General features: G+C 39.1%; 1 protein-coding gene across 1 annotated transcript in view; it reads right to left on the bottom strand.

The window, feature by feature from the left end:
• LOC144518542 (plakophilin-3-like) overlaps positions 1-1,093 on the bottom strand; it is a 39,270-nt gene extending 38,177 nt beyond the window's left edge. The window contains exon 1 of the mRNA XM_078251335.1: positions 750-1,093. Within this exon, the coding sequence (XP_078107461.1) occupies positions 750-939 (190 nt within the window). The 5' untranslated portion in view covers positions 940-1,093. The remainder of the gene's footprint in view (positions 1-749) is intronic.
• Positions 1,094-13,070: the final 11,977 nt, after the last annotated feature.

Raw genomic sequence — 13,070 nt, 5'->3', positions numbered from 1 at the left:
CTGGTGGGTTTACGTGCAGTTTAGTGTCCCAAAGTCCACTATGGCAATGCCTACGAAGCAGCTCGATTGGTTGGGGTTAGGCATTTGACCTCAATTGGTTAAGGTTAGAATAGTTGATTGGTCAGGGGATAGGACCTGTACAAATGTGGTTAACGTTGGTTAACGGGAATTTGGGACACTAAACTGCACGTAAACCCCAATTGTCTAATACAAATGTAATCAACTTACCATTCAATAATACACACACACACACACACACACACACACACACACACACACACACACACACAAAGAAAGATAACCTACTGCACATCCTCCCCCTGATATCGCACATATATTCTAGCCAGATTGCACATTTCCCATTAAATCAAGCAGCAATCAATAACTTAAGGATTGACAAACGGATTGTTGTATTATATTAGACCCACACATTCACTATCAAATTACAAATATTGCACCAATGCCCTTCCAGATATGCATCCTTCCACTAACGGATCTTTAACCATGTTCATAACCTTATGAATAAATATAAACTTTACACCACCTCAACCACAGTTAACTCTGCCTTGTAATTTCTTATCAGCATGTTTTACTGGTAACCCTGTTATTTCATAATGTGTATTTAATGGTCTGGCAGCAGCAGCAGTGCTTTAACCTGTAGTTTATTGACTGGAAAACAATTTGTAGTCTATCTAACGTTAAGCAGCTAGGGCTAATTAGAAGCCAACATTTAAAGTGATGTGGCTCACCTGTTGATCCAAACAGAGAGTCGTCCAGCCTGGGCAGGGAGGAGGACTTCTTCTCAGCCAGTCGCATCCGGACCTGCTCTCGGACCCTCCTGGCTGGAGACATACCGTCCGAGGGAAGCCCATAGGCGGTGCAGGACGAGTTGGGCTGCAGAGCGGACAGAAAGCAGCCCTCTGCCACCGCTACACTCATGCTTAGAGCGGGGATAAACAGCCTGACCCAGGCACAAAGAGAGAGAAAAGTAGCGGGGAACTAGAGGTCCTACAGCGGGCGCGGCTCGTCCGGAGGGCGGCTCTGTGTTGAATGTCCGCTGCGAAATGGAGACCGGTCAGCAGCCCGACTGACTGTAGGTAGGCGGGACCTTCAGGGTGGGGGGGCAACACAAGTCCACCTAAGTCATTGTAAGGACAACCATGACTCCGAGAAATGACGTTTACATCTCATTTTGCAACCGCAAATATTTTTTGAAGGAAACGTAACGGCGCCCGGATTACGTTTCAGTTAGCCCCAAACATACTGATTACATTGTTTTACAATCTGGAAAGTTGCAAAAATGTTGATACTGTGTATGGAGTTAGTAGCCTATAACGTATTTGATTTGTTTATCCGCCAAAATATCCAAACTTGTAACACAATATGGCTCCTGGTGGTCCCCATAAAAATGGGGAATACTTAGCCTATTGTCTCTCTAATTCCATCCATACGAAATACAATGACATAAAGTGTGACTATTTTGGAAATGGGTTTTATACACTTTCTGTAATAAGACGAAATCTCATCAAAAGGGGTTCTAATTTGTGTCAGTTTAGGGGTCCTTGACATGGAAAAAGTTTGGGAACTACTGTAGGCAATTTTTTTCTTCTCCATATTCATGGTTTGGGTTTACGTGCAGTTTAGTGTCCCAAATTCCACTATGGCCATGCCAAAACCCTCCCTACGAAGCAGCTCGATTGGTTGGGGTTAGGCGTTTGACCTTGAGTGGTTAAGGTTAGAATAGCCGATTGGTCAGGGGATCGGACCTGTACAAAGGAGATTACGTGACGGGGAATTAGGGACACTAAACACGTATACCCATGGTTTGTATTGTTACGTTTATGTGTCTGTATGGAAAGTCGTACTGTAAGCTAACACCTCATGTAAACTATCAAAGTTACTGGTGAAGTAACTTACTATATGCTGTATGGCTCATTATCTGCCACATCCTGTCACACTGACAAAGGCTGTTGCAGAAGTGCATGGTGGATAGCCGACAGGTAGGACTAATGAAATGCAAATGTTTGTCTTCACCTGTGTGAGGACTTTTTATGATCTGTGATCACTGACATGTTCATGATGCTGTGATGTTAGGCCGCGGCTGGCAGCTGAGCTACTTAAAGCCCTTATGTAGGATGTATGTATGACTTTGGTGACTCCCAGTGGTATGATCAACAAATGCGGCAGACAATGACGTGACACTGTCATTAACTTGTATTAAATGTTGATTTAGTCAGACGACATTTAGTAGGTGTTTCGGTGTGTGACCGTGCAGAAATATCTATGAACAACCTGTGTGGATGCAAAATGTTTACATGTAGGTAACGCAGCGTGTTAACAAGTGAGTCTTTGACGGGATGATGAAGGTCTAGAGTCAAGAGTCTGCTGAATACATTCCATGGCACTCCTGTAGGGCTGCAACTAATGATCATTTTCTTTGTCGATTGAGCTGTGGATTATTGTCTAGATTAATCGATTAGTTGTTTGGTCTATAAAAATGTCAGAGAATGGTGTAAAATGTTGATCAGTGTTTCCCAAAGCCCAAGATGCAGGGGTGGGTCTAGCCCCTGAAATATGATTGCACCCCCCACCAGTCCATTGGGCTAGAGTGCTGTCAATCTGTCAAATTTGATTTCCATTGGATCAGAGTACTGGCACTTTGCCGCCTGTTCTGCCAATCGCTGCCTTTCCATTTGGTAATTATATTCTTTGTATGGCAACTGTGTACTTTGTTAAAATGTTGAGGCCAGTTTAGAAGTAGAAATATTGAACTCGCTGTAGAGCACTTGTTGCTGTAAGGAATACATTGTGTATTGCAATATATCCAATATTTCCTATATTTCTAATCAGATTTGCTATGCTGTATTCTGATAAAAAAAATTTTTTTTTATAGAAAATGACTCAAACCGATCAATCAATTATCAAAATAGTTGGCAATTAATGTAATAGTTGACAACTCATCGGTGAATCGTTGCAGTTTGAATCAGTTTGAATCTTCAATGATGTGAGCCAAACATGACTAAAAATGATGCTCATTGTAAAATGTCATCACACATTAGTAAACCTAGATTACATATTGCATGTCTGTATGTTATGCAAGCTCTTGAAAATAATCAGCCTCATCCAAACCTATGAATGATGTAAGTGGTGACTGGAGCCATCAGGAGGGACAGGGTGGGGTCAGGGTCAGAGGGTTAACAAGTTTAGCTGACATGCTCAGCTGAAGTGACGCTGGCGTTTCAGATAAACAAGTACAACAGGACATCATCTCAAAGACCCCCCACCCCCTCGACACAAATCCTACTAGTGAGTGACGTTGGATTGTTTTTCCCCTCTGGCTCCAGCTCCACTTTATTGTCATTTTTGCCAACATTTCAAATGTGAATAAATGAGAGCATTGATGATAGTGTTGCGAAAATAAGCCCAGTTTTCTCGCGAATGGGCGGTTGTTTAAGGGTCCAGGAATGTGGAAGTAACCTCATCACCTACAACTAACATGATAAATCTTGGGGGAGGTCTGGGAAGCTAAGACTGAGTCTGAGAAGTAGTAATAAGTCAAGGCCAGAGAGGCTCAGGGAGGATTCCTGCAGCCTGTCTCAGAAACAATCCTGCTAGTACTGAGACGCTGAGGCTTTCACACAAACCTACAGAAACCACCGGCTCTCAGTTTGGGTGTGGGTGTAATGGGGAGTGCTGCATTCTTAGCAAATAAACACATACTCACTTACACACAGAGGTCCTGACCTCTTAATTTGACTTGCATAAACCCAGGAATGCTGACCAACATGTTCTTCTCATTTAATTAACAAAGAAGCCATACAAACACGCAGAGATTACATTAAGGGTAAATTCATTCCAGCTGAATTTGCCCTGCTTTTTCCGTTTTTACTTTTACTTTTAATTACAGGCTAGTCCGACAGTGTTTTAATTATCAGTATCCCACAAATTATAGCTTTAACACATGGCTGTGCTCTCATGTTGTTTACTTGTTGTGTGTCCAAGAAGGTTTGGAGTAGTAGCTCATCATTTTTCTTATGTGCATTGCTCTATACGTCCTCTACTCTGGAAGTTTGTGGCTGAAATGAAATCATTCAATTAAACAGAATTCTAATTCTTCATACGTGTGTGCATGATTTATGACAAAATTAATGAAAACTAATATAAATGCATAATAAGAATTAAAACAAAAACTCCATGAACACATCTTTTTCAGTGTATTCCAAACAATAACGCCGCCATATTGATAAGGACATTTTAAGGTGAAATGGACTTTTCATTTTGTTGTTTTTTTACATTGGCAAACAATGTGCAACTTCAACATGAAAATGAAATGGCAAATTAGACCTTTTGTTATTGTATTGTATCCTGATTATAGCTCATTTTAATGAAAATTAAATGTAGTGGCTTTTTTTATGGTCATGGTCTATAGGCTACATCCACACTACTATGTTTACATTTTCAAATGGCATTTTGAAACAAAAAAAATCTCCGTCCACACAAGCATTTAGCAACCCAGAGTTTTCAAACTTCAGGGGTCAGCAGCATTTCCAAATATCTCTGTTTTAGGAGCTCGGAAACGCCGGATCAGTGTAGACGCGATACATAAACGTAGCAAAAGATATGCGGTTTTTTTTTTAAACAAAAACGTAGTTAATAAATCAAATTTGCATTCATTTCTTCCTAATATTATAGCACTGCTATGCACCGAAAATGATTTCTATTTTAATTTTGCAAGTAATTAAGCTTTTCAAACTTGAAAATGTGATTATAAAGTCATTATTATTATAACATCATTCACACAGAAACTGAAACTTAAATGTCAAGTTGATTAAAAGATTTGATATTTAAATTGGCAGTCACAGACTTCCATATTCAACACATTCATTAACAGAACCAGAGCCTCATACGACTAAGATGATCTTAGTCCCATTAAACACTATCGGTTAAGATCATCTTAGCCTTAGGATGCTTTTGGGAAACAATGCCCAGGTCCGACCAATTAAAAGGATATTTCATTATTATTTTTGATACAGGGTGGTATGAGTTATTCACTGGTAGTGATATTGATACAGGGATATTAATGCTGAGTCATTTGAATCAGAAAGCCCCTGCTAGCCATCGGCTTGTTAAAATGAACAGCAATACATAACAATAATACTGATGTTTCTTAACTCTCCTCGGGTCAAATTTGACCCACTTTCAAAAAGTTTCTATATCAAAAATTTAGTTTTCTTTCAACCAAATTGTCAAAAAAAGTAACGTAGATGTTTCCATACAACACTCCTCACAAGTAAAATAAATGACCAGTTCACTACTTTCATTGAATTTGGGTGTTTTATTCAATTTTATAGCATTTGAAAAAAAAGTGATAAAAGAACGTTGAAAAAAGTGACAATATTGTCGTGAAAAAAGCTTGAAAAAAAACAAAAACTTCAAATAAAGTGCAGAAGAAATCGACAAAGACATCGAAAAAAGTGACAAAAACGTCGTAATAGCTTGAAAAACGCCGGGAAAAGTGACAAAAGTGTCCGACCAAAGCTATAGTGACGACCAAAAAAAAAGTAAAAAATTAAAAGTTGCATGGTCGACAGGAAGACAACACAAGGGTTAACACATGAAAGCGCCTGACATTGACATTTTTGAGTACATCCCCAAATCTTTGAGAGGTATTTTTGAAAGAGAATCCCATTAGTTTTGTTTAAACATTGTTTTCTTGTTGTGACAGCTGAAGGGGCGATAATGGTTTTCCTTTGGATGGAGAGTGGGTGTTGGAATTCAGAACATCCAGGACTAATACTCTCAGCTATTAATCACCAAACTGGCAATGAGAAATGGTTATGTGCTAAAGTAGCAGCATGAGTGGGGGAGGAACAATGTGAAACATGGCTTACACAGGCCTACTGAAACAACACCAGTTTATTACAAAATGTATGGCTGGTATTAATATTAATACCAGCAATACAAATTACACCAACCAAGAGAGCGTTGAGTGAATAAAACCGTAAAGTCGCAGGCTTTATAACCCAAACGTTGAGCCGGAAGACGTTACAAACAATGAGGGAAACTGCAAATTCAGGTGATAAACCTCTGTGGGTTTGTCACTACAAGCCACTCCACTCCTTTGATCCATTGTTCAAGTGCTCATATTATGCTCATTTTCAGGTCCATAATTGTAATATCAGAATAGGTTTACATGGTTTAATTTTCAGAAAACACCATCTTTTTGTTGTACTGCACATTGCTGCAGCTCCTCTTTTCACCCTGTGTGTTGAGCTCTCTGTTTTAGCTACAGAGTGAGACATCTCACTTCTGTTCCATTTTTCCATTTTTGTTGGGAGTCTCACATGCGCAGTAGCTAGGTAAGGACTACTAGCCAGTCAGAAGCAGAGTATGAGGGCGTGCCACGCTAGCAGCTAGGCGATTGGACTCCAATAGAGCTGTTTGGAGCAGTTTGTTAACAGTGTTTTCTGTTGGAGATGGTAAGTCCCTTTGGGGTGGACTTTGGGCTTTTTCACTTTGTAAACCTATAACATGCACAAAAAAGATATATAACACAATAAAGGAAAGGGAAAAAAGCCAAAAAGCACAATATGAGCACTTTAACATAAGAGCATTGATTAGTGTGTATGTATGTATGTATGTAGCATGCTGCCGACGTTGCAGAAGTCTATTGAGACCCCCTCCAAAAAGCTTTTAGTAGCTTATTTGGGGTTCCCCATTTCACGCGGCCTACATATGATCATTGTACCTTCTGAAATTATGTTTTAAAGATACGATGATGACGTGAATGAATGAGATATGATGAGATATTATAATGATAATGTTGAATCACGCAATAAAGAATATAATATTGTAGTATATTCACTTTTTTTTTTTTTTTTACAAATTGCATTCTGTATCATAATATCAACTCTTCATGATCTGGATTTAAAAATCTGATAATTGACAAACTCACCTGTTGGACAAAAGAAGATGTATTTAAAATTAGAGCTAAGATTGATTGATGACTTGTCAACTTTTAAATGAATCGGTTATTCATTTAAAGAATTTTGAGAATCGATTAATCGGTTTGAGTCAATCTCTTATGAAAAAAAGTAAAACTTCCTCTGATTGCAGCTTCCTAAATGTGAATATTTTCTAGTGTCTTCACTCCTCTGTGACAGTAAACTAAATATCTTTGAGTTGTGGACAAAACGAGACATTTGAGGTCGTCATCGTGGGCTTTGGGAAACACTGATCCACGTTTTTCACCGTTTTCTGACATTTTAGAGACCAAACAACTAATCCATTTATCGAGAAAATGATCAACAAATGAATAAACAATGAAAATAATCGTCAGTTGCAGCCCTATTCAACACAAGCATGATGTGGGATGCATGTATAACACAAGTTTACTGTGATCTCAGTGTCGTAACAGCAATTGTATTTATTTACAAATGTACATACTGTAATTACACCTATACATAGCCATATTCTACTGCTCTTCATACTATTCATCCTGCACATACACTTATTCTTACTACTTACTACTATAATGTTACCACACTGCACATAGCTGTACATACTGTACATATCTGTCTATATGGTTCATACAGAATATCCATATTTATTCTGTTTTTCTAATTATATATTCTGTTAATACACTGCATATATCTATATTATTCTTACTACTATTATAATGTCACTGCTACTACATTGTACATATCTGTACATGTTGTTCATACATTGTTCATATTACATAGCCATATTTATTCTGCTCTTATAACACTGCAATATATTTCTTGTCCTGCCTATGCACCACCTGTCTATACTTGAATATCACATTGGACTTTTTTGCACTTCTGGTTAGATCAAACTGCATTTCGCTGTCTTTGTACTCTGCACAATGACAATAAAGTTGAATCTAACAAAACAATGTATGCAAATACAACTTTATTTGACAGAGAGCTGTAAATTGTCTGCCACATCCATTTGTGTTTGTGACTAACATGCTGCCTTCAAATGGGGTCAGGTAATGAATCAGTGATGTCAGTGATGATCTCACAAATCCTTTGCAACAAAAACTTAGTTCAATCACTAGTGACACCCAACTGACTTTGCTGAAGAACTCAACTACTTCAGATTTCAACAGAGCGACCATTCCACAGAGAGGAAGGAACTTATGGACGAGCTCTCAGTTAAGTCATTATCCGCAGCAGCAGTTGTAATTCAGAGGGACATTCGGGACAGTCACGAAATCCAAGCAGTAGTCCTGAATCCAGAATCCTGCCCTAAAATTAGAGCAAAGTCTCAAGAGCAGACTCTCGAGTAGTTATAGTCTGATAGAACATTAAAAACTGTTCATGGTGATTGAGTCGTCCTGCAGCCAGCTCCCGTCGGCTGCTCATTGGCTGCAACAGTACGTATGCCCTACGTAGGCTGCTAGGCACTAAGTTTTGATAACAAGCATTGCTATTTTTCATTCATTCATTCATTCATTTATTCATTCGTTCATTCATTCATTTATTCATTCATTCGTTCATTTATTCATTCATTCATTCGTTATTTTATTCATTTATTCATTCATTCATTACATCATCAATGACATCATGGTATGTTGTCTCTGTCAGATCATAAATTATTGTGTCACATAAACTGTGACATCATCAGTGACATCACAGAACATTGTCTTGAGAGTTTATAAATGGGACCCGTTACTCCCATCAGGTTGTTTTTTGACAATGCCACGCAGACACAGACACGCCGCTTGCCCCGCTCGTAGACGTAGGAGATCTCCCTCTACCTGTGTCTGCGACTGTGTCTGTGTGGCATTGTCAAAAAACAATGTGATTTTTTTCACAGGAATTTGAAATCATTTTGTCTGTAAATCAGATTGTCGAACCAATAGGCTACCGGATTAACACCTTGCTTTTCATCCTCGACAAAGATGCAAGGCTGTAGCATTTATTTCATACTGCCACTCTACCTACTGTGGGAACCTCGCTCTGGCGCGACTACTACACCTTGGGCTTCGGATGGGAATGGAATTATCTATGGCGTCATATATGTGTCACATTTCTGAGCGAGTAATTGTATGTTTTGAGCACAGAGAACTATATTTTGCAAGCACATTACATTGCATTTGGAACAGAAATTAACACTCGCAAAAAATAATTTAGTTTGAGTAAACAAAAACCTATTTCGTGCACAATAACTGTATTCGCATGTCTTTCTCTGCTCGAAGGTAGACGCTGCTGTGCCCCGGTCATGTCTCCCTCGCTGCTAACCTCTTCTCTCTGCGCGCTCAACTCCAGACACGCTCGCTCAGATTTTCACAGCGTTACTAGTGTGCCACAAAACCAACCAATCGCAGAATCAAAAGGTCAATTCTGATTGGCTGTTCATCTCCAATTAGATTGCAAGTAGCAGGAAACACATCTACAGGTAAACAGTCTTTGACGCAACACCTGCAGTGATTCCCCAGCAAGGGGTATCTCTGCTGTAGCCAGTGCTTGGAAAGATTGTGGAGCAGCTTAACTAATCAAAATAATAATTGAATTATGATTGATTTAAAACAATATATCAGCTAAAACAGCTCAACACACATATGTTTAAATATATAGCGAAGTAATCAATGGTAGAAAAAAATAGCTAAAAGTGGCCTACTGACTTAGCTAACAGCTAACTTAGCTGATTAGCTAAAAGTAATGGATGACTTTTGAAACATTAACCACACTTCAAGTAAAAGGCCTAGCTAGTAGAATTTCTGACCAAACCAACCTAAATGTTTACAGTTCAATTGCATGAAAATATAAGAATATTCACTTTAATATGATAAATAGTGTGAACACATTGGGAATTGATAGGGCGGGGTATGTAAGTTTATATGACAGGGCTGTGGGGGAACCTCAGACCAGAAGGGTTGGAAAGCACTGATCTACAGTATTTTGTATTATTGACCGACCGGTATATTACAGATATCTCTTAATAGTTGTGTTAATCACAATACCGTCGTTTGAATTACATATCTCCGTGTATCCTTCCCAAGCATCTAACATTAGCCCAGCATGGATAAAGCCTATGCATCCAACATATGCATCCGAACACAACTAAAATGTCACAATACAGCCACTCGTAAGAAGTTTGTAATACTGGTTACATAGCTAGTTATCGTGTTTTCTTAACCTTAATTCTGTTTATGGTGTTCATTTATTTATTACGCTAACGTTAGCTAGCTAATTTATGTCAAAAAGCAGTAGCTACAGTCAGGTCCATAAATATTGGGACATCGACACAATTCTAATCTTTTTGGCTTTATACACCACCACAATGGAGTTGAAATGAAACGAACAAGATGTGCTTTAACTGCAGACTTTCAGCTTTAATTTGAGGGTATTTACATCCAAATCAGGTGAACGGTGTAGGAATTACAACAGTTTGTATATGTGCCTCCCACTTTCTAAGGGACCAAAAGTAATGGGACAGATTAACAATCATAAATCAAACTTTCACTTTTTAATACTTGGTTGCAAATCCTTTGCAATCAATTCCAGCCTGAAGTCTGGAACGCATAGACATCACCAGATGCTGGGTTTCATCTCTGGTGATGCTCTGCCAGGCCTCTACTGCAACTGTCTTCAGTTCCTGCTTGTTCTTGGGGCATTTTCCCTTCAGTTTTGTCTTCAGCAAGTGAAATGCATGCTCAATCGGATTCAGGTCAGGTGATTGACTTGGCCATTGCATAACATTCCACTTCTTTCCCTTAAAAAACTCTTTGGTTGCTTTCGCAGTATGCTTCGGGTCATTGTCCATGTGCACTGTGAAGCGCCGTCCAATGAGTTCTGAAGCATTTGGCTGAATATGAGCAGATAATATTGCCCGAAACACTTCAGAATTCATCCTGCTGCTTTTGTCAGCAGTCACATCATCAATAAATACAAGAGAACCAGTTCCATTGGCAGCCATACATGCCCACGCCATGACACTACCACCACCATACTACTGATGAGGTGGTATGCTTTGGATCATGAGCAGTTCCTTTCCTTCTCCATACTCTTCTCTTCCCATCACTCTGGTACAAGTTGATCTTTGTCTCATCTGTCCATAGGATGTTGTTCCAGAAATGTGAAGGCTTTTTTAGATGTTGTTTGGCAAACTCTAATCTGGCCTTCCTGTTTTGAGGCTCACCAATGGTTTACATCTTGTAGTGAACCCTCTGTATTCACTCTGGTGTAGTCTTCTCTTGATTGTTGACTTTGACACACATACACCTACCTCCTGGAGAATGTTCTTGATCTGGCTAACTGTTGTGAAGGGTGTTTTCTTCACCAGGGAAAGTACTCTTCGGTCATCCACCACAGTTGTTTTCCGTGGTCTTCCGGGTCTTTTGGTGTTGCTGAGCTCATCGGTGCGTTCTTTCTTTTTAAGAATGTTCCAAACAGTTGATTTGGCCACACCTAATGTTTTTGCTATCTCTCTGATGGGTTTGTTTAGATTTTTCAGCCTAATGATGGCTTGCTTCACTGATAGTGACAGCTCTTTGGATCTCATATTGAGAGTTGACAGCAACAGATTCCAAATGCAAATAGCACACTTGAAATGAACTCTGGACCTTTTATCTGCTCCTCGTAAATGGGATAATGAGGGAATAACACACACCTGGCCATGGAACAGCTGAGCAGCCAATTGTCCCATTACTTTTGGTCCCTTAAAAAGTGGGAGGCACATATACAAACTGTTGTAATTCCTACACCGTTCACCTGATTTGGATGTAAATACCCTCAAATTAAAGCTGAAAGTCTGCAGTTAAAGCACATCTTGTTCGTTTCATTTCAACTCCATTGTGGTGGTGTATAGAGCCAAAAAGATTAGAATTGTGTCGATGTCCCAATATTTATGGACCTGACTGTAACTAACGTTACTGCCAAGATATGGTTTCATTGTAAGACAGTGTAAACACATGACAACACTTGACGAGTCTTACAACACCTCTCTGGTCTCTAGTGAAATCATATATTGGCAGTAGTTAGCTAACGTTTCTGCTTTTTGAGATAAATTAGCATTAGCAACGGATAGATCCTTCGCAAGCTAATATAGCAACATAATTCAGGTTAATAAAATACGGTAATGTAACCAAAGTATTAAAAACTACTTACATGTGGCTATAGTGTGACAGGCCTACTGCTGTTCAGTCTTGCATTGCGAGACCCAACTAATATAACCAATGTTATGTGGCTAAAGTCAATATTTCACATTCACAGCATGACATCAGTTAACAGTTGCCTTATCATCTACATGTTTGTTGATGACACTAGCAGGTACATTTCATTTTGTTGCGTTTTCAGGAAGATGAATACCTTGTCCTCCGTTCTGACTGGTGTTTGGTGTTTTAAGCCCCCAACGGCGTCTTCCAGGCAGCGCTGCCTGCCAAAGGTCTATGGCAGTGGTTCTCAAGCTTTTTTCAATAATGTTCCCCCTTTGAACAATTTTTTAAGCCATGTACCCCCTAACCAGCGCAAATTATGTTTGGTAGAAAAAAAAAAAATTCTATATAAAGAAGAACAAATAAGCGACAAACTTCGAAAAAAGTGACAAAAACTTTTAAAAAAGTGACAAAAACTTTTAAAAAAGCTGAAAAAAAATTTGAAAAATGAGACATAAATGTTGAAGGAAAAAAGACAGTAGAAGTAACTACAGCCTTGTAACTGAAAAACATTTAGCAAAACATTTCACATATCCCCTGCAGTCCTCCAAAGTACCCCTAGGGGGACACATATCCCCATTTGAGGAACACTGGTCTATGGTATAGGTCTGTGGTGCTGGAGTGGGTATGGATCATAGACATACTGTATATATGTGTATGTATGTCTATGGTGTGGATGAGGGGCCCACAGTTGTATACATAAACATTCTAAATGAGAGTTTGTAAAAGAGTGGGGGCCCCTCAGCATGCACTGTAGTTGTGATTGGCCAGCAGTAACCTGTATTAGAGTAGATTGTGCTTAATTTGCTCACTAAGCATTTACTGTTACTGTCAACTTCTCCCCCTTGTGTTTAGTTTGTGTTACAGCAGCAGCATAAGAAAGGTGTGC

Source organism: Sander vitreus, chromosome 1 (genome assembly GCF_031162955.1).
Source record: "Sander vitreus isolate 19-12246 chromosome 1, sanVit1, whole genome shotgun sequence".
Classification (NCBI taxonomy): Eukaryota; Metazoa; Chordata; class Actinopteri; order Perciformes; family Percidae; genus Sander; species Sander vitreus.
This window is presented reverse-complemented; position numbering and strand designations above follow the sequence as displayed.